The 19588-nt window shown below is 41.7% G+C and overlaps 1 protein-coding gene across 4 annotated transcripts in view; it reads left to right on the forward strand.

Annotated features, from left to right (window-relative positions):
- The window catches only part of Asap1 (ArfGAP with SH3 domain, ankyrin repeat and PH domain 1), a 291208-nt gene that overhangs the window by 184854 nt on the left and 86766 nt on the right, over positions 1-19588 (forward strand). For all 4 annotated transcript variants that reach the window (XM_028773285.1, XM_028773286.1, XM_028773283.1 and 1 more), the window contains exons 6-7: positions 17405-17479; positions 17969-18018. In XM_028773285.1, coding sequence (XP_028629118.1) covers positions 17405-17479; positions 17969-18018 — 125 coding nt within the window. The remainder of the gene's footprint in view (positions 1-17404; positions 17480-17968; positions 18019-19588) is intronic.

A 19588-nucleotide genomic window follows, 5' to 3' on the forward strand; every position in this document is an offset into this window, starting at 1 on the left:
GCATGCCGCCTACCATAAGAGGGCCGTGTTTTCTCAGGGAGGCTCTCTTGGCAGAGCTTCTAGGTTAGGAATAGGGACATGCATTCCTTTCTCCTTTCAGCTCCTGAGCTCCAATTGACATAGACCTGTGCAGGCCCTGTGTGTGCAGCTTTTTTTTTTTTTTAAACTGGTTAAGAGAGTAAGGATACTTTCAGTGCTGAACAGGTAATGGAAGTACACCCTGTCTGTATTGGATCTCACTTGTATGAAGATACCCTGTGTCTTGGTTCTTGAAATAATGAGCCTCCCTTAATTCTGCATATCGTTTTATAGTCCACCCTAACACCAACCCCTTATATACCTTCAAGAAAAAGGTTTTAGGATTTATGGAGTGTATATGGCAGAAAGAATCCTAAAATAAAAGGTCTTTAAAGCTGTTGACCCAAGAAGGCAGAACCCGATAGACAGCGGAGTTTCTTTGCCAGCACCATGTCTGGGTATCACTGTATCTTAACTGCATTCACATTGTTGGGCCTGACCATGTGTGTGATTGGTTTGGTGGAAATATTTCTGTAAGAATTGTTTCATTTGCCCTTGATTTGATTTAATCAAGCATCATCTAAGTCTTGAGAAGGGGACGACAGCGATGTGATTTATTGCCATATTTTCCTCAGTTCCTGTCCTGGAGAAGAGCCATTCTATCTCCTCCTGCCTCTCCCAGCATTGCACTTTTGCATCCCCTAAGGATCTGGAGCCTAAGCACAAATGTCCTCGCCTTGGGTGGGTTATATATCACATGAGCCTCTGTGTCCTTGACTGGTAATCCTGTCATAAATCCAGTTGATACAAACAGCTTACAGTAGAAGAATACTATTTATTTGAAAAGCCTTCCTACAGTCTCTTATGCTGAGTGTTTTGAATAGTTGAAATGTTTTCTCTTGTATTAAAAACATGCATACATCTGTTTTCCTGACTGTTTAATTTTAATTGGTAGGGTTTGTCATTGAATAAGTCATAAGTAATATATCATGTAATCTGAAAAAAATGTTAAACATAAAATACTTTGTCTTCTCAAAAGCTTGAAAAAAGACAATGTTCCTATACTTTTTGGTTTAACAAGCTCATGATGTTTGTTTAACTCTTAGACTACTTGAGCCTCATTTCCTCTTCCTTCTGGGTATTATTTGCCCCTTGCTGCGGGGGTTGCTTATAGACTCGTAAGCATGGATGCTGTGGGCCAATAGTAGAAAAGGAAGTGAAGTAAGACTCACCCTCACTTTGGTAATAACTGGCAGAGAACCAGGAAGCTGTTTTCCCAGGGCTACATCTTGTCACATGAATATCTCACTTTCTAGAAGACCAGATGTGCTTTGACATTAGCCAAGAGTCATCACCCAGCAAGGTTCCCACACCAGTCTGTATATATATTTGAGTATACTGCAGGTCAGTGCTCAACTGTGTGTCCACATGTACAAGACAATCAAGCAAATATGTATTGATTTAATGTATTTATGTATGTCTATATAAATTGAAGTTAATTGAAGATCTTTGAACCTGGCAGTTATAGTGAGTGCTTGTTTGATGTAAAATGGTCCCCACAAGCTCATGGTCCTAGCATTGTTCTGGGACAAGTTTGTAGAACATTTTAGACATAACTTCCAGCTGGCACAAGGATGGAGGTTGAGGGTTACAACTTGGTCTAAGCCACCTACTTCAGATGCTCCAAGACGTGAGGTGTCCCGGCTCTAAGCTCCTCCTCAGTGATGTCCACCATGCCCTCCTCAAAGGCTGAACTATGCCCTCCCAAGCTGACCTGAACCTTTCCTTCCTTAAGTGCTTTCTTTTTTAAGGTATCATGTATCAGTGACAGGAAAAGTAATTATTAAAGTGATATGTGACTGTCTTACCATAGTACCTAGCTGTCCTGTATTAAGTGGCCTCCCCAAGAGTGCCGAATCCTGCTGAGATGATGGAAGCTGTTGATACACACTGCTAGAAAGCAGCCAGAGCCCACTGTTCTGTCCGTGCCTCCTCAGCTCTCTCCCACTCTGTATATTGCTTCTGCCACTGTATATTCTGGGGAGTCTCCTTCCCAAGCTAAAAGTGCTGGTCTTGCTACTTCACTAGCTATACTCAGTCCAAGTTTTGTTTGTTTTGTTTGTGGTTTGTTTGTTTTTTGTTGGTTTTTATTTTTTGCCATGTCCTCTCTTCTTTCATAGAATAATAGAAATCTAAAGTATATCAGAAATTGCTGTAAGACCTAATTTATTTCATTTCATTCAGAAAATAAAAATAAATATTTTTTATTGAAAATGGGAGGGGCATGTCTGGTGAGCAGTCACAAAAAAATAATCATTTTACACAGGAGTTGGTTCAGTTCACATGGTTATCCTTCTTGGGCTGTCTTTGCCCAAGAAAACTAGCTTTTCTTGACAAGCGCGGCATTGTGCTGGCACCTCTGTCTCCCTTGGATCTGCCAGTGGCTTTGGCTTTATTCCCAGAGCTTCGCTGTGCTTTGCCCTGTCAGATGCTGCTTGCAGAGCTCTGAGATGCAGCACCACTTGGGCCCAGGCTCTCCTTTGGACTCTTGTTGGAAAGATTCTCTAACTCTCAGAAAATCAGCATCAGATGGATAGTTTCCAGGTCTGCTGGCTGGGATTGTCTGTAGGTCCATTTGATCAACAGGTATTGCTGCCTTTGAGTGTCTTGCTAACCAGACACTGGGCAGAGAAGCATCTTTTCTGTGGTCCCAAGTCAAGCACTGGACTTTTTACAGAGACTGAAAAGCATATGCCAGAACTGATGAGATTTAAATAAGGTCTGTAGTCTAGTCACCTGTCATAGTGTCAGTTTCTAGATTTCAATAAAATAACATGTAAGCTGTTGTGGCTACCAGGAAAGTTGGTTGAAGAGTAAACAGGATCCTCTCTCTACTGTGTTTTCAAATTTTTGTGAGTTTAAATTTTTCAAAATATAAATCAAAGTCTGGGCATCAAATTGTAGTCTATATGAAGAAGGAGAAATATTTAATAAAACATCACTATGTCAACACCTGTGTGAATAAGTAAAAAAATTATAACTTGATTTAAAAAATAATAAAATAAATAAATAAATAAAGTTAAAAACAAAAACAAAAAACATCACTATGTCAAAATGTCATTGTAAAGAAATGTGCAGGATAAAAGTTCACTGGCCTCCATTGTGCCCAGAGGAGGCTGGTGTATGGTCTTCAGCCTGCTTCCTTTGCATTCCCTGGGTTTTGTGAGCCAGTTTTTCCCTCCTGGTGAATTTTCTTTTCTAACATCAGTTATGTGGTTGTCATTCTGAGAAGATGGAGGGATCTACTCTGTGCTTCCAAAAGTTGGTCTGTTAGGTTTCTTATGTCTAGGAAATGCTGCCTCTCAGTGGTGAGGAAATAGAGAAACTGGTCATGGTAGGCTTGTTCCCTTTACTGTGTCTGTGACAGGATATAAGAGCTTAAGCTTTGGCCTGAAGAGGCTTGGGAAAGAAAAGGTTGCCAGCAGCTGCTTCCCCATGTGCCTGGAAAGATACCTATGGCTTGCTTTCTTTTCTTCACTTTATAAAATACGAGTGATGACCATCTGAGTCGTGTCACTCTCAATGCATGGATTGTATGTATTGAGGGTCTGTACAAATACCATGGTGAGTAGGAGGGACCTATCAGTGAGGAAATACAGTTTGTGTTGTGGTAGGATTTTCAGGAGTTGTGTAAAGCACCTATGTACTCTGGTGTTCTTGTGTGATGATGTGGGGCTCTTCCTTCCCTCCTACTGTGCCCATTTGAGATTCAGTATATTAGTGAGAAGACTCCTTTTACAATGTACTTTTTATAATAAATAGATAAAAGTAGACTGCTCCTGAATTTAGCTGCTTGTAGTGTTGTTGCTCATTTGATTAAATATACAGTATCAAGATTAAGTTCATGATTTTAACCATTGAAAAGAAAGCAATAATAAAATGGTTGCTTGTTGAACAGTGCTGGCTGGTCACGTGATCCTAGCAAAGGACATGAAGCATCAACAGACAACATCACACACGTTTAAAGTTCCCAAACTTAAATTGCTCTGGCGAAGAGATTCTCTGTGGTTAGTAGGACGCCATTTAAATGCCATGGCCTCCTAGTCCACGCCGCAGTGGTCTTACAGGCTGTATGCAAACGTTCTTTAACAATAGTGGGCTGTGTCCAGAGGCCATCTAGTCCAGGCAGGACTCTTGGTGCCCTGGTCCCTTCTCAGCACCACCCTTTGCATCCACAGCCCTGCAGCTTGTCCTTTGGCAGTTGAGGGCAGTTACTGTTGCAGAGCTGCTGGGGCGGAGCAGACAGTTCCTGTCGGCGGTGGCAGAGCACTTCCTGTTTACAGTTTCTGACTGCAGAAAGTTGTGGATTGGGTTAACGATTGCTTTTTGTTTTATTTTGTTTTTTATTTTTAAGTTTCTTTTGCCCCAGATGAAAATATCTGAAAACACACATGTTGGATCTAGATTTTTATCACATTATTTTTGAGAATTTTCTTTGAAATGTTAAAAAGTGTGGAAAGAATAGTTATGCCCAGTGGTAAATGCTGCTACCCTGAACTCTAGTGCATTTTTAAAGATCTCATCTTTTTTCCTTTAAGTTAAAATATAATTACATAATTTTTCCTTCTCATTCCTCCCTTAAAAGCCCTCCCCTGTGTCCCAGACACCACCCCCCTCCCCCATGTCCTGGGCCGCATGTTTCCTCTCAAACTCATAGCCTCTATTTCACGCTTACAGTTGTGTGTCCTTCCCCTTGCTATTGGATAACCAATTAAGTGATAACCACCATTCCTGGGGAGACTATTTCAGCATCCCATAGTTGCATCTAGTTCTTTGTCTAAAGGTGGCGACCTCCGAGGTTCCCTTCCTTGTTAGCATGTCTATTGGTAGTAGAACAGGTCTTGTTTGGGTGGCCATGTTATTAAGGTGTAGCTTTTTTTTGGTCATTTTTCAGAGACACAATCTCATAACAGATTTCTTTGTCCTCTCCCCCCATCCCACCCCCATTTGGTTATGTTCTGTTCTGTGCAGATGTACCTGTTAGTTCTGGCTCCCCATGAAATATCTCATCTTTTTGCAGAATGAAAATACATAATTGGAAGGTTTTGGTGTTTGTACTACATCCCTCCTTGTGCCCTGTGATGACTCATGACCAGTTAGCGTTATGGGACATTCTGTTAAGTAAGGTTTTTCACATGGGTGTGGGTGGATGAGCAAGAGGGAAAGGATTTGGGTTTATTATTATTGTTATTATTATGAAAGTTACATGTGTTTACTACAATAAAACAGAGATATGGAAAGAATTAAAAAAAGGATTATTACACAATTTTAGTGTCTGACATTTTAATGTAATATTTCTGTTAATACATTTAGACATAGATACTGTTTGCTTGCCCCCCCCCCCCTCTCTCTCTCTCTCTCCGTGTGTGTGTGTGTGTGTGTGTGTGTGTGTGTGTGTGTGTATCTTACATTGTATCCAAAATCCTTACAGTTAGATAATCTTAGGATTCCGGTTTGTATCTTAGATAGGAAACAGTGTGCGTGCCATGTATTCTGTAATGCCACCAAGCTCTTCCCTTTGCAGTGAGACATTGAATGCTCATGTGGAATGAAGTAAATCAAAGACTGATGAGTTCCACTCCAAGTTAGAACTGCCTACAGTGAAATATCATGGGATCATGGGGTCATGTCAACAAAATGTAGATTTTATATTTATTTCAGAAGGTTTTAGGGGTTTTTTCTTGTGTTTTGGAAGCTTAACTCTCTGTAACATGTAAATAAAATTGGAAAGTGCTAGTTGTAGCCATACCATAACTAATGACTTGGAATTTTCTCTCACCAGTATACAGTTACCATGCAATAAGTATATGTAATATACAGAAGTCACATGTAATCCAGGCTGAATTTTAAATTAGTAAGAGCTATTGCACATTAAAAATATTTTAAATAGAAATTCAGATAATGATTTTCAAGTAGGATTGAATTTTCAGCCTGTAACATTTGCATGTGACAGGTAACACATTCATCAAGGGTGTACACTGTATCATTGTAAACTGATCCTTATACTGGCAGAACAACACTTGGAACTAGGAGAGACATACTTTAAAGTTCTGGGTCCATGTTAAGAAGAAATGAGGAAAGAACTTGGTCACTTGTTAGAGATTTGTACAGAATCACATTAAAATGACACTGTGGCACTTGCTTATCAGTATGTCTTTTTTTGTTGGTTTTATTTGGGTTTTTTTGTGGGGGGATCTTTTTGGGGGTTTGTTGTTGTTTTGTTGGTTTTTTGGGCTTTTTGTTTGGTTGTTTTGTTTTGTTTTTTGCCTGTAGTATCAACTATTCAATACTAGCTACTCTGAGCAATGTAAGAGAGGCTGTCTTTAATTTAATTAAATAATTGATTAATTAACCTAGTCTCATCCTCAGAGCCATGAAGCCAGCAACACTGCTATTATTTTTATGGAAACTTTTGCTTACCTAAATAGAGGTAACACTAGTTTATATTTACAGTGTGCTAGGCACTGACTTAAGCACAGTCCACGTTATATTAGTCCAGGTTATAGGTATCTGCCACAGTCGTGAGTGTAGGAAACATTAGTTTTCTCCTCCTGTCATATGGCTTCTGAAGGAGTCTGGTTCACATGGGAAGAAATCAGAGAGTAAGGCACATGGCAGCTCCTCACAAGGTTTGGTTTGGAGGAGAAAGACACCAGGTAGGCTCACACCTTTTCACAACTCTCCAGGTGTTCTTAGCTTCCATCTGAGCTCCAGAGGACGGGGTATAATCAAGGGAAAGAACGAGTGAATGTTTGATAAGCATTGCCTTCTGTCATCTCTGCATCACTGACTTGCTGGATCAACCTTGGTTAACTGCAGGGAAATGGAATCACAGGTCAGGTAGTTGTAAGAGCCCTTCAAACCTAGAGTCTTCTCTACAGCACTCTGCACTGCCTCCGAAAATACATGCATGTGGTCGGTCTTGCTGGCATAGATCCACCATTAACTTAAAAAGTTCTGTTGATTTAGATGAACAGTTAACGCAGAGCACAGATGTTACAAGGTAAGACCGACGCTAAGATCATGAACTGTTTGTCTGCACACTCTTCATCCCAGAAGCCTCCAGAGTTCTTTTTCCTCCCCCAGATGTTATAGGTGCATTGTGAAAAGGAAATGCAGATATTTCCCTTGGCTCAGAGAATTCCATGAAGCTCTGGCCTACAGGCACTCCCTTGGCTCTATGCCTTCCCTTTTTTGCCCATTTTTCATCTCAGGAATGTCCTCTTCCCTAGATTTTCTCATTCTTCCTAACTGCTTCAGGTTAAATCTTATTTTGGATTCCTGGTGGGGAATGTTGTCTCTGTAATTGCCTCAGATAAGGCTGGTGCCCACTTCACACTTGACTGCTGGGAGATAATACAGTCAAGTCAGGGCCCCTTCCTGTGGACTGATGTCGGCAACACTGGGCACAGATTATCAAGAGGAGCATACTGTTTCAGGCTCCACTTGTGTGTTCAGGATTGGTGCTTTGGCCTGTGCATACCATACCCTGCCCAACTTTACTCAGTGGCCGTGGTCAATATATTCGTCTGCCCCTGCCTAGGGATAGGAGCATCAAACTGAGTGAGATGGAAACCTTAGCCCCATGCCTTGTTCTCTGGTGAAAGTTCTTTCTAAGAAGTGTTAATATTACTCAAGGAGACTTGCAGCACACATTTGTGTGTTAAACGCTTAGGCACACGAGAATGAAGAATCTTAACCAGGTTGATGCTTCCAAACTTATTTGATCACTGACTTTCTCATGTGAGAAACATGGACTTCCATTGAACCACTTTGAGAAGTGCTAATCTGAATGCTAATTTAAAATGCTAGTTCAGGTGATCCATTTCTTTAGCTGTGTTTATTCTTAATTTCATAATGCTTCTGCCCTTCTTGAATTTATTTCTGATTACATTTAATATGGAATGCATGGTTGCTTTCCAGCCAGTTGTTTCTTATACTCTTTTTTTTTGTTTTAGACTCTGCCCTTTGCTCCTTTAGTCCTTTATGATTATACATGAAGAACTGCCTTTCTAATCCAGTCTTCAAGTAGCTTCTCAGTACATCTGCCCCTAGAAGTGAATAGACTGCCCACTGACACACTGCTCGCACTGTGTGTGCTAAGAGAGTGAAACAGTGGAGAGGCCTGAGAGTCGGCAGAAAAGCTGTAGCTTTAGAGATGGACACCCATCTCTACACACTGAGTTCAGACCTCTGCTCTGCTGCTTCACAGGCTGGGTCACCAGAGGCAGGGTACTCATTTTCTCACCCACCCATCCACACTGCAGGGGTGCCATGTCTTCACGCTAGTGGGATCATTGTCCTGACTACAAATGGTTTCTTTGAGTGGGTTCTTTTGAAAGTATGTTTTTAAAAGCTGGTGGAGACCATTTCCCTTAGAAGACAAACTTTAGCATTCAACAGTAGTTTATATTGCATATTACAATGAATCAAAAAATGTAAATTAAAAGTAAATATTAAAAATATAGACTTCCTAAAGTGTCCCTTGACTCAGCAACATTTAGCAGGTGCCCATTTATGCCAGACTCTGTGATAGTCATGACTGTCCCTTTCTGTTTGAGAATGCTTGCATGAAACATTTTGATAGCTCATTCTAAAGAATTCCTTAATTTCACAGAGAAAGAGAAAGATGAACGTAGAGATCAAATTTTATAAAGCCCCCGCCTTTGTGTTTACATCAGTAGGGGAGACATTATTTGATTTCTTGGAAGCAGCTGATATCCCAGATTTGTAATCTAAGATTCCTCATGTGCATGGATGCCCTTGAGCTGTATCCACCAAGAACTTACCACACAGTCACCCTTTAGGTCGGTTTTTGAATTCTGAACATTTCCATGAAGGTCAAATGAAATGTTTTAGAACATGCAGATACAGCCCAAGAAGGAAGCCACTGGCAGCAGTCGATTCTGTTCTCAGGTGCACAAAGATGTGATGTTTACAAGGAGACATCACTGTTCCTCCTGACACACACTAAGCCCAAGTGTGCCAGCATATAGGCATCTTAAGTTGTGCTATGATCCTTCCAGAGTCAGCTGTTGTAAAACATGATAGAGATGTTGTTAAAACATGATAGACATGATGTTGTAAAACATGATAGACATGTTGTTAAAACATGATAGAGACATCATAGAAGGCAAGGAAAATGTAAACTGATGTCACAGAATGGTTTTGTTGTAATTCATACATGGCAAATTATAAATGACATGCATGGAAATGAAATTTAAAGTCTAAAAGCTGGTTAAGAACTGATTATCATTCCAACTACTAAGGCCAGGCTGGCTTTTTCAAGCCAAGACCCAAGTGTATGGGTTGTGTTCTTTTGCTTCCTCGTTTCTCTAAATGTTAGAGCTCCACTTCTCTTTCTGGTGTAGTTGTTCTCTGGTAGGGTAAGAGGAAACAGTGCTTTATTTTCCCTGTGAGGAGATGTTAAAACATACCTACTGTTTACATGATCTTAAGGATTTCCATATCCCTTAACTCCCACACTGCTCTTTTCTTTGTGTAATGTTTCCAGGAAAATTGGAATCCCACTTGAATTCAGTCTTCTCAGATGCCATCAGCATATGATGGGCCTTGAGTTTTCCAGAACTCTCTAGAGCAGCCTTTGACCTCCTTCTCCATGGCAGTTGTACCTGAGACCATAGACAAGGTGATTTTCTCTCTGGCTTGAGGTATTCTCTTCTCAACAGGAGTTTGGATTTTCTACTGTGCACAGCCCTAAGACTCAGAAAGTGGCTCTCTTACTTTAATTCACTTGAAGAGCTTACTAAGACTTGAGCTGTTAGGTTCCATCCTCAAGAAGCTCTGGTCAGTTGGATTTAGGAGTCCATCTCTGATGCTTTCAGGTAGCAGCGAGAAGACTGGTCTAGGACACAGTCGGAACCATTTGCACCTGAGTTCTGGAATCCCCTACTGCCATATGAAACCTACAGCTTTTTCCTTCAAACTTGCTATCATACTGTTTCTTTATTTTATATATTGATTCAATTTGTAACGTGTGTTACTAATCAACCATTTGCTGATATAACTGAGCCTCAGTTACTCGGGGAGCTGAAGCACGGGGATCTGGGAAGGGAAAAGGAGGGCTGGAGAAGAATGAGTGTGTAGCACACATAAAGTGTGGAAAGATTGCTCATGTTGTGAGTGCTCCTACACCCAGAACCAGGCGTTCATGCTGCCACCTTTTCTGCAGCCCAGGGACTCATAAAAGCCTTTTCCTGTCCAGGGCAACTGGTGCTGACCTGGGGATAGCCACAAGGGAAAAGGTTGGCAGGGCCAGACCTAAACTTGGGGGATTTGAACTTGATTCTAGCTAGCAGGAAGCAGGAATGGGTTTCAGACAGGAAAGTGATGTGCCCCAATTGTCACTTTAAATGAATATAGCAAGACAGAGGAAATGAGAATGGCCTTTGGAGTAAAGCAAATTGCCTTTAATAACCTGGCCATCTGCTTCATTCATGCTTTGGCGTTCATCAAGTTTACTTAACCTCTCTGAGCTTATGCCCTCATTAATCTAGTGAGACTTAAGACCAATTTTATAGAGTTCTCTTGACCCCAGTAACTTTAGATAACAAAGGCTAAGCACAGTATCCTCTATCATTTTAATCAACGGTGTAATTTAGGCTGTGCTGCCTAGATGCAACATAGCATAATGGGATGCGATATTATTTTAAGAGATGGCCTTGAAGAATGAACAGAAAAGCCAGACCATAGTGTTTACCATGGAGAGCATGTGGCGCAATACTTACAAGCAGTATTTTAGATCCCAAATTCCCTCATTACCCTTTTCTCTTCCATTACTGCTTAGCCTTCCAAATGTGTGTTAAAAAAAAAATCTAAGAAAGTAAACCTAGTGTTTAATTGAGCCCATCTCTACCTAGCATTCTACATACATTTCAGTCCACTGAGTACATCTCACATAAATCCTTCAAGGGTACAGGAACCTGGTTTTATCATTTGCACCTCAGCAGTGAGGAGACCAGGCCTCTAAAAGGGTAAGTGAGGGTAACTTGCCCAAGAACACACTCAGCTAAATGTGAGGAGGTAAGCCTGGGGCACCCTGGAAGCTGAGAAAAACTCTTAAAATCCCAGGCAGATAAAGTAGCGTTGACTTTCTTCTGGAGGTAGGAGTAGCCTCAGACCGTGAGCAAAAACTCCGTTTCCTGTTCCTGCCTGTGCAACAAAGAAAAATTTAAGGAACAACCTTAATCTAATGTGTCAGTAATAGCTGAAGACAGTGGTCCTTTACATTTATATTGTATCATTTTAGTTTCTGAAACATTTTGGGAAACATTCTGAAGCATTTGGGATATAAAATAATTTCATAAATTATTAGATGACTTCAAAGCCACACCTGTTTCATGTTTCATGTTTCAATAAGGTACTTTGTAAAAGCTCTGTGGTGCTGTTCTTAAAAGCAGCCAACTCCACGGACTTACAGTAACTCACGCTTACTGTTTACAGAAAGGAAACAGCTTGGAAGCTGGATCTCTTAACTTTACCATTGGCTGAGTTGAAAACACAAAGATCCAGGGCATCATCGGCAGGAAGGCATTTTAGACAGGAAGCAGAAAAAGGAATGCAGGAAGGGGCCAGGGCAAGATGTAGTACCCAAGTGACTGCCTCCTCCTTCAGGCTCTGTCACTTGCATCTCCCCACCTCCCAGTAATAGCATCACCTGTGCATTCTTCAAGGGATTGATCCATTCATAGTCATAGCCTTCATGATCCATTTGTATCTGGAAACTTGTGCATGGACACAAGAAAAGATGTGCCTTACTAATCTGTGTGTTTTCTAACCCAGCCAGGCTGACAGAATTAGCAGTCACACTGAATAATAATCAGTAAGCTGAGTAACATGACGAGTTCCAGGGGTACCTTGTTGGTACCCTCTCTTATTCTCTGCTCCCCAGACCATTTGCACTGGCACTGGCTAGTTGAAGGAAATATTGGGGCACCAGAGAGGTTAAACAGTCACTCATAATAGTGATGATCATGTGCGTCTGTGATTTTTTTCTCTGTGTTATAGTGTTCTGGAAAGCAGGCTAGTGATAAACTCTTTAAAGTTTCTTTTTCCATTGTGTTTTCTTTTAAAGCAGTTAGCATAATAGAATGATGGATATTACTGTGACATATTCTTTCATTCATACACACCCATGTATCATGTGTTTTCCTTGCATCCCCCTACCACCTCGTCCGGATTCTCTGCTTCATTGTTCCCATTTCTCTCCCCAAATGGTCCCTTTTAGAGAGAAAATTTAAATCTAGATTTGATGTATGAAAGAAAACACACAGAATTTGTCTTTGAAGTGCTGGCTTATTTTGCTTAGCATGATGATCTCCAGGTACCCGTTTCAAATAGCTTTAAGACATTTGGTTACTGCCTAGGGTGTGAAGGAGTTAACACTCTAGACAGAAAACCTAAATTATACCAGGGAATTGCCGATTTAACTGCAGGAGCTGGCTCATTATTTTAATTGGATTTTCCAAAGTGTTGAGCAAGTCAGCAGATTTGCATTAGCTTTGCTTTGAGAGAAATTGTTTCTTTCTGCAGAGAAGGAGAGCACCAAGGAACAGTGGAGAGAGCCTGTCAGAATTAGCTAGAAATGATGAATGCAAGCAAATCATGTCCTCGTTAATTAACAGAGCCCTGTCTGCGTGTGGGAGGGCCCATTGGCAGAGCTGGACTGCTTTCCACTCCACGGTGGGGAAAGGAGACACTTCTGGCCTTCTCTGGGGGGCAGCACTCCAAGGCTCCCAGAGCACAGCTGTGAGTCCAGCAGGGTCTCGGGTTCAGCACTGTGGCCTGTGCTGCTCCTATACACTGCTGTGGTCATCCCAAGAGCCTCTCCCCTCAGAAGCCTACCCTCTGAGAAGGAGGGGGTAAAGTAATGCCATCAGTAGACAGGCAAGAGGATGTCTTTATGAAGGGGTAAAAAATCAAAACAGAATACATTTGTTTCCACACAGAGCAAGAGTTGTTTTTCTTCGGGTAGGACTGTGACAGATTATTTGTATGATCAGAGCATCATCAGAGCAGTTTATGAGGAATAAGTTTATTTTTTTGTAGAAGTGCATATTAATTACAAGTCTATGTTTAAGAAATGGCTAGTACACTGTGAAAGGATAGCTTTCAGCTTTCTTATCTAACTTCTTCCAGATTCCCGGAAGGGTGTGACATAGGGACTGGCAGAGGACAGCCCCGTAAGGAACAATCATTTGTTAGAAACACCAGTATCTTTAATGTAAGCAAGCATCATCCCCGAAATGGTGTTTAACATACTGCTTGCTTATTAAGATGGAAATATAAATAGTTTTGGTTTTTCTGTAGATAGTGTTTATGTTTGAGAATGAGTCTTGCTGTGTAGCTCACACTGACCTAATTGGCAAGTCTCCTGCCTCAGAGCAGAACTTCTGCTTCTTGTGGACTTGAATCATGTGAAAGCATTTACACTAACTGGATTTGGTTACTACAGAAAGGGAAATAGTTTGAAATTTGGGGAAATTGATGCAGAATAATCAATAGCATTTTAGTAAAGTGCCATCAGAATGATCCATGGTGCATTTTTCCTAAAGCATCCCTTACAGGCTAATGACGGTGACAGCAGGAAGTCTGCTCCCATAGTCCTGGGATTCTGTGTTGACTATACTGAAATCGCCAGTGGGGACAACACTTCAGTTTGACAGAACTTGCTTGGGTTGTCAAGATTTCTGAAATATTAAGAAAATGAAAATACTGGAAGACTCTGGAATCCTAAGACTAAAATCATGTAATTCACCTGTCACAGAGCAGCATTCTAAGATATCTGGAGGAACAAATGTTCTCTTCATTGAGATTTCCGAGAGAGAAACAGTCTTATGTTTCAGTTCTTCTCTGCTGTCTTCCTGGTGCCTCTCAAATAATTTAGTCACCTGTCACCAAGGGAAGGAATTTTTTTTCTGGGAAGGAAGCTGAATAGAGTTGGTAAATTTTAGTATTTTTTTTCCCTATGATCTTTACCTAAGCTTAATCACTGGGGAAAATCCAGATTTATAAATTTATAATGTATTGTCTGTTTGGTTTCTTTCTATTCCCCAAGAATACGTGTGTAGATGACCACAAAGAAATTCTTAATTCTTGGGGTTTTCCATCAGTGCAGAGCCTCAACCCAGTGCTTAACCACAGTGCTGACATTGGTTACTCAGTGTGGTTAGAGCATAGATTTTGGAGAGGCTTGTCTTCAGAAGAACCTTCACCTTTCACACTAACCACAGATTTCATAATTCCCTTGGTGGTCAGTAATGCAACCTCCGTGTCAAGGTAGCAGCAAGCTTCCATTATTGCTTCATTCACAAGGGTTGAAACACTGATGAAAAATATCATTTAGGAATGGAAGTTGAGATGTGTTTTTAATCTGTGTTTTTCATATTCGAGCAGTCCTTTGCTTATTTTTAAAGGATGTTTGAATATGTATGTGAAAATGTGTGCATGTTTGCATATGCATACCTGTGTGCAACCTTAGCTGTTGTTCTCAAGCACTGTCTTGTTTGTTGAGGCTGGAATGATCTCATTAGCAGAGGGCTTACCAGTTAGGCTCAGCCGGAAGTCACAGAGCTCCAGGGAAGTCTCCTGTCCCTATTCCCAGCACTAGAGTTACAAGTGTGGGCCACCAGATAGATCTGCCCTTTTTGACATGAGTTCTGGCATCTAACTTAGGACCTCATGCTCGCAAGGTAAGCTTTTACCAACTGAACTCTCTCTCCAGCCCTTTAAGTAATAATAATAACAATAACAACAACAACAACAATGGAAAAAACCTTCTTCCTCCTGCATCTCCTCTACCCCCATGTCCTTCAGAGCACTGACACCAGCAAATTACTCCGTTTCTCTAGAAATCATATACACATACAACCTTTTCCTCATCTTTTAAAAAGTAAATCTTGTCCTCTGTAAGTACTGTTTATTCCCCCATATATCACATAAATAAGGAAAATTCTCATAAGTGCTATAATTCCCAAGCCAGCACCCATTGTTGGGCACACTGTTTCCATCACTAGGAACAACCCTGTAGGAGGGGAACCTCGGACAGCCAGTGCTGTATTTCAGACCTTCTGCAGGACCTGCTGGAGCGGCAGTTCAGCACAGCACACTGTTTAGGCTTGGGAATACAAGCATGGGCACACAGCTCCTACTGTCAGGGAGCTGTTGTGTACACTGGGGAGATGGACAGTAAACAAATGAAGTGAGGAACACACAAGTTGGTGGGGGATGGGAAGTCCTTTGAGTAAAGTTAGTGCCAGCATGGTTACAAGCAGAAGGATCGATGCTGGCTTAATTAGCAAGGGCCCAACCTCACCAAATAAACCACACTATCTCTTAAGAGCCTTGGGGCAGAGGGTCCTGGGGGCTTATACTCCCAGAATAAAATTGAGAGCTGAGAACAAAATATCTCCAGTTTAGTGTCTAGGGCAAAGGGCTGAGTTCTATGGATCTTCATTTTCTCCTGTCACTTCCAAGACGTTTTCAACCTTTTAATTTTTGAGGATCGCAATTCTAAGTGGAGAAGGTGCACCTAGACTTACTGCAATTCAGTATGTCAGGGAACCTTGATATTGATGGGAGTCCTGACCTTTTGTCAAGAGAAACAGACGAGTGGATGGTGGGGAGAGGACGGGGGCTGACTGGGAGGGAAGGAGGGAAGGGAGAGTATAGAATGGTAGGCAGGTAGGTAAGTAAGTGGGTGGATGGATGGATGGATTTTAAAAATACATAAACAAACTCTAAGTGGTCTTTTTGCCCTACTTTCCAAAACCATGATTGTGGATTCTCATAGACATTTTAGAATTTGGTAATGTGGCCCACTTGCTAAACTAAACTGTATCTGTTACACAGACAGAATTGCCTTGGCAGGAATCCTACGCCCCCTGGTGGTATATACTGGAAAACCTTCCTCAGATGTAAAGAAGTTTAGCAAAGAGGGCATGACAACTGCTGTGAAACTCAAGGTCTGAGCAACAGGGACGCTCCGGGAGAAGACAGAGCCAAAAGACAGGGCTTTTCTTCCCTGCTTCCTGCCCCCTCATTTCCAATTCATAACTGGCATTTTAAAAATAAGTGGGTTTCCAGCACTGACAAGTGTCTGTAACCTGGCACTGGACCTGTGTGTTGGCTCACTCCATCGTCACTTGCTGGCAGTAGGATGCAGACCCTCCACTCTGCCATCACGAAGCATTGGATGCCCTCATGTCATAGTTTCTCTTAGCCTTGCCGTGCATCTGCTGCCAGTGTAGAAAGAAACCGAATTCAGAGCAAGAAGAGTGGGCTGCTCCTCTCTGCCTGCCTGCACAATGTGTGGCTCATCTCTCTTCAGTGAAGAGTAGATGGACAGGTGGACAGGCTGATAGGTAGACATACTTACATGGGAGAAAAATGTTCTTAAAGGAAGAGACCCAAAACCTATCTATGCTTAGGTTCTGCAGGGCTCTGCCAGCTCAGGTTTCCCTGAGGATTACCAGGGTCTTGTTGACTGTATTTTAAACCATCCTTTGGCTCCTCCACTGCTTTCCTCCAGCAGGGCAGCAGCTCAACCTCTGTCTCCTTTAGATTCCTCTGTTCTGTGTTAAAGTGCAGACTACCGCTGCAGAGCAGGAGAAAACTTGCTCCCCAACCTGTTAGAGACTTGTTTTAGCTAAATGTTGTCGCTCATGCCTAGGAACCTGTAATCCAAGGCAGAAAGATAGTGAATTCAAGGGTAGCATGGGCTATATAGCCAGACCTGTCTATGATGATGATGACAATGACGATGATGATAGAAATAATAGCGACTGAGGCTACAGGTGTGAGCAGAACTGCCAAGGTCCCTGTCATCAATGAGTGTCTAATCTCATGCAGGATAAATATAATCACAGATAGAGTTCATACTGTAAGAGCACACAAAGGAAACAGTAAAGGCTGGTTACACACTTTCCTCCATATTCTTGATAGGCAACTGAAGAAAAGTCAAACCAAGAGTTGCAATTTGGTAGAAGTTGCAAGTGCTGAAATGAGTAGCAGTTGCTTGTACCCATCTATATGTGTTACAGCAGTATCTCAGAGCATCACTCTGGGACCACACTGCAGCTCTCTGCTTACCGCTGGGATTCTTAAATGTCACTTCTCCTCCCTCCTCATTCCTACAGCAGCAGTATAGGGGCTTACACTAGCAAGAGGATGGCATGTACATGCAATAGACATATAATAGACATACAGCTCTCCACCGAGCCCTGGGTGAGTGAGTCCAAGGAATAGGCTTTACTGTTTATTGTGCACTCTTTTAACTCCATCTTTTCTTTATGTTGATTTTTTTCAGCTCCAGGGTCTGAGCCACAATGTTATCTTCACCTTGGATTCCTTGTTAAAAGGAGACCTGAAGGGGGTTAAAGGAGTAAGTGGCCAGAAATTATTATTTTCAGTCTTCAGTTGGAAGGGTTGGGTTATTTGGAGTTTTTTCTTCCTTCTTTTACATAGTAGTACTTATAGTTGAAAATCTCTGAACATTTTCAGCACAAAATATTCTTGGAAAATTGTCATTAGAAAAAGTGTTGCGAGTTTACATAATAGTACTGACTAGGAACAAGACTAGGCCCTTTCAGAAAGATTGGTAGCTCCTCGGTGGGGTTGGGGGAGGGGAAGGAGTTGGGCCCTAGTCCCAGGGTGATTGATGTGGCCCAGGCTCTTAGCAGCTCTGGCTCTGCTTCTTTGATAGGACCAGGAGGGCTCACCTTCTCACCTCTGTTGGGCTTCTTCCCTGTGAACAGTGCACATGTGGTTTCGCATCTCCAAAAGAAAGTTGGTTTTGCTCAGAGGTTTTTTAGTTATTTATTGGAGGAAAGATGAATGACAGTTTTCATTTTCTCCTTTTCTCTTTCCTAAGGATCTCAAGAAGCCATTTGACAAAGCCTGGAAGGATTATGAGACGAAGTTGTAAGTGCTGCTTTGTTTTGTTTGTGATGTTATGGTCATTGCCATGGGTTTCCACGAGTTGAGAACAGGACAGAACCCCAGTGAACTAATATATTATCAATGATCTGGTTAAAGCCACACACACAGTTATCCCAGCACTCTGGAGGCTAAGCAATCCTGGGCTTACCCTGCATGGTAAGACAATACCTCAAAAAACTAAACAGCCAGAAAACCTTACACTGCCTGTGCTAACTGTCTGGAATGGCAGGCACTTTGTTGGTTCCTGGAATGAACTGTCAGGTTGGAAGCCTATGCATATGGACAATGTTCCTTTATTATCATCACTATCACATAACTATAAACCATGTGCATTTCTGTGTAGTACAGCAGTTAGGAAATAAACACTAACTGGTGTTTATGATGCCATTTTTGTCTGCCAGGACTCACACCAATATGTGTTTTACACACATGACTCCTCGGCATCTCTCTCTGTCCTTCTGGAAACAGAAGTCTAATTCTAGATTACCCTGAGGAGTTTTGGAAGGTCATGCAGTTATTGACCATTACGCTGACATTCATGCTGGATCTGTCCGGCGCAGAGACTGAGTGCTATAACTTGGGGCCAGAAAAGTTGACTCTGGGATTTTCATGGGGGTTTAGGAGGATCGTAGGCCCAGGCTGGCCTCCAACTCATGATCCTCCTGCCTGTCTCTAGATTCTGGAGTGATACATACACCACACACGATCCCTTTATTCCTATTCTCTGAGAGAGTTGTGACATCAGACATAGGTCCATAGGAAAATATATCTGTTTCAAAGCTTATGTAGCTTATGTAGGCATAAGTTTGTAGAGTGAAAGCCATTTCTGTGGAGAGCAATAGCAGCCGAGTGAGAACAGAAGCAGAAGAACTTGGGGATGGAGTGTATTTTTCCCAAACCATTTTTGTAAAACTTGCATGATAGTGTACTGCTGAAGAAGCACTGCCTTAGGAACCGTTGTGTGTGTGGACAGTTAGAAATACATCTGGAAACCAAAAGGTTTGTATGGGGTCCTCCAGGGTGATGAGGGTTGAGTCCACTGTCTCTCATGGAAAGCGAGTGAGATGTGCTGTGAGACGGTGCGTTAAGCAGTCTCTGCTGTTAAGTCCTCCAAATAAGGCTTGAGTTTGATTTGGTTTTTAATAACTTCTATCAATAAATTTTTTTCTAAGATACATTTCTTCCTCATTGGAGTCTGATGAAGGTAAAGAAGGCAATATATCTCTACTTAATGTAATAGGGGACTCATTGGGTTTTTGAAAACCACAAACAAAATGCCTTATACAGAGAGTTTTTTAGGCTCCTGTGCTACACGCTTGCTCCAGCCCACTCTGGTTTCTGCAGTATACTGTTTTCACTCTGAATGAATCTATGCTTTCACTACTGCAAGAACAAAAGATGTTTAATTTATTACCTTTCAAATAACCAAGAAGCCTAGGCACTTTCTATGGCTGTCTTCCTTGTACAACTCAAGAGGAAGTGAGGGCTGTGGTTAAGTTTGTGAACTTGAGAACCATTTACCAGTTTTTGTGATCTTGAGCCAGGATACTTT

This window comes from Grammomys surdaster, unplaced genomic scaffold (genome assembly GCF_004785775.1).
Source record: "Grammomys surdaster isolate TR1022 unplaced genomic scaffold, NIH_TR_1.0 224, whole genome shotgun sequence".
Classification (NCBI taxonomy): Eukaryota; Metazoa; Chordata; class Mammalia; order Rodentia; family Muridae; genus Grammomys; species Grammomys surdaster.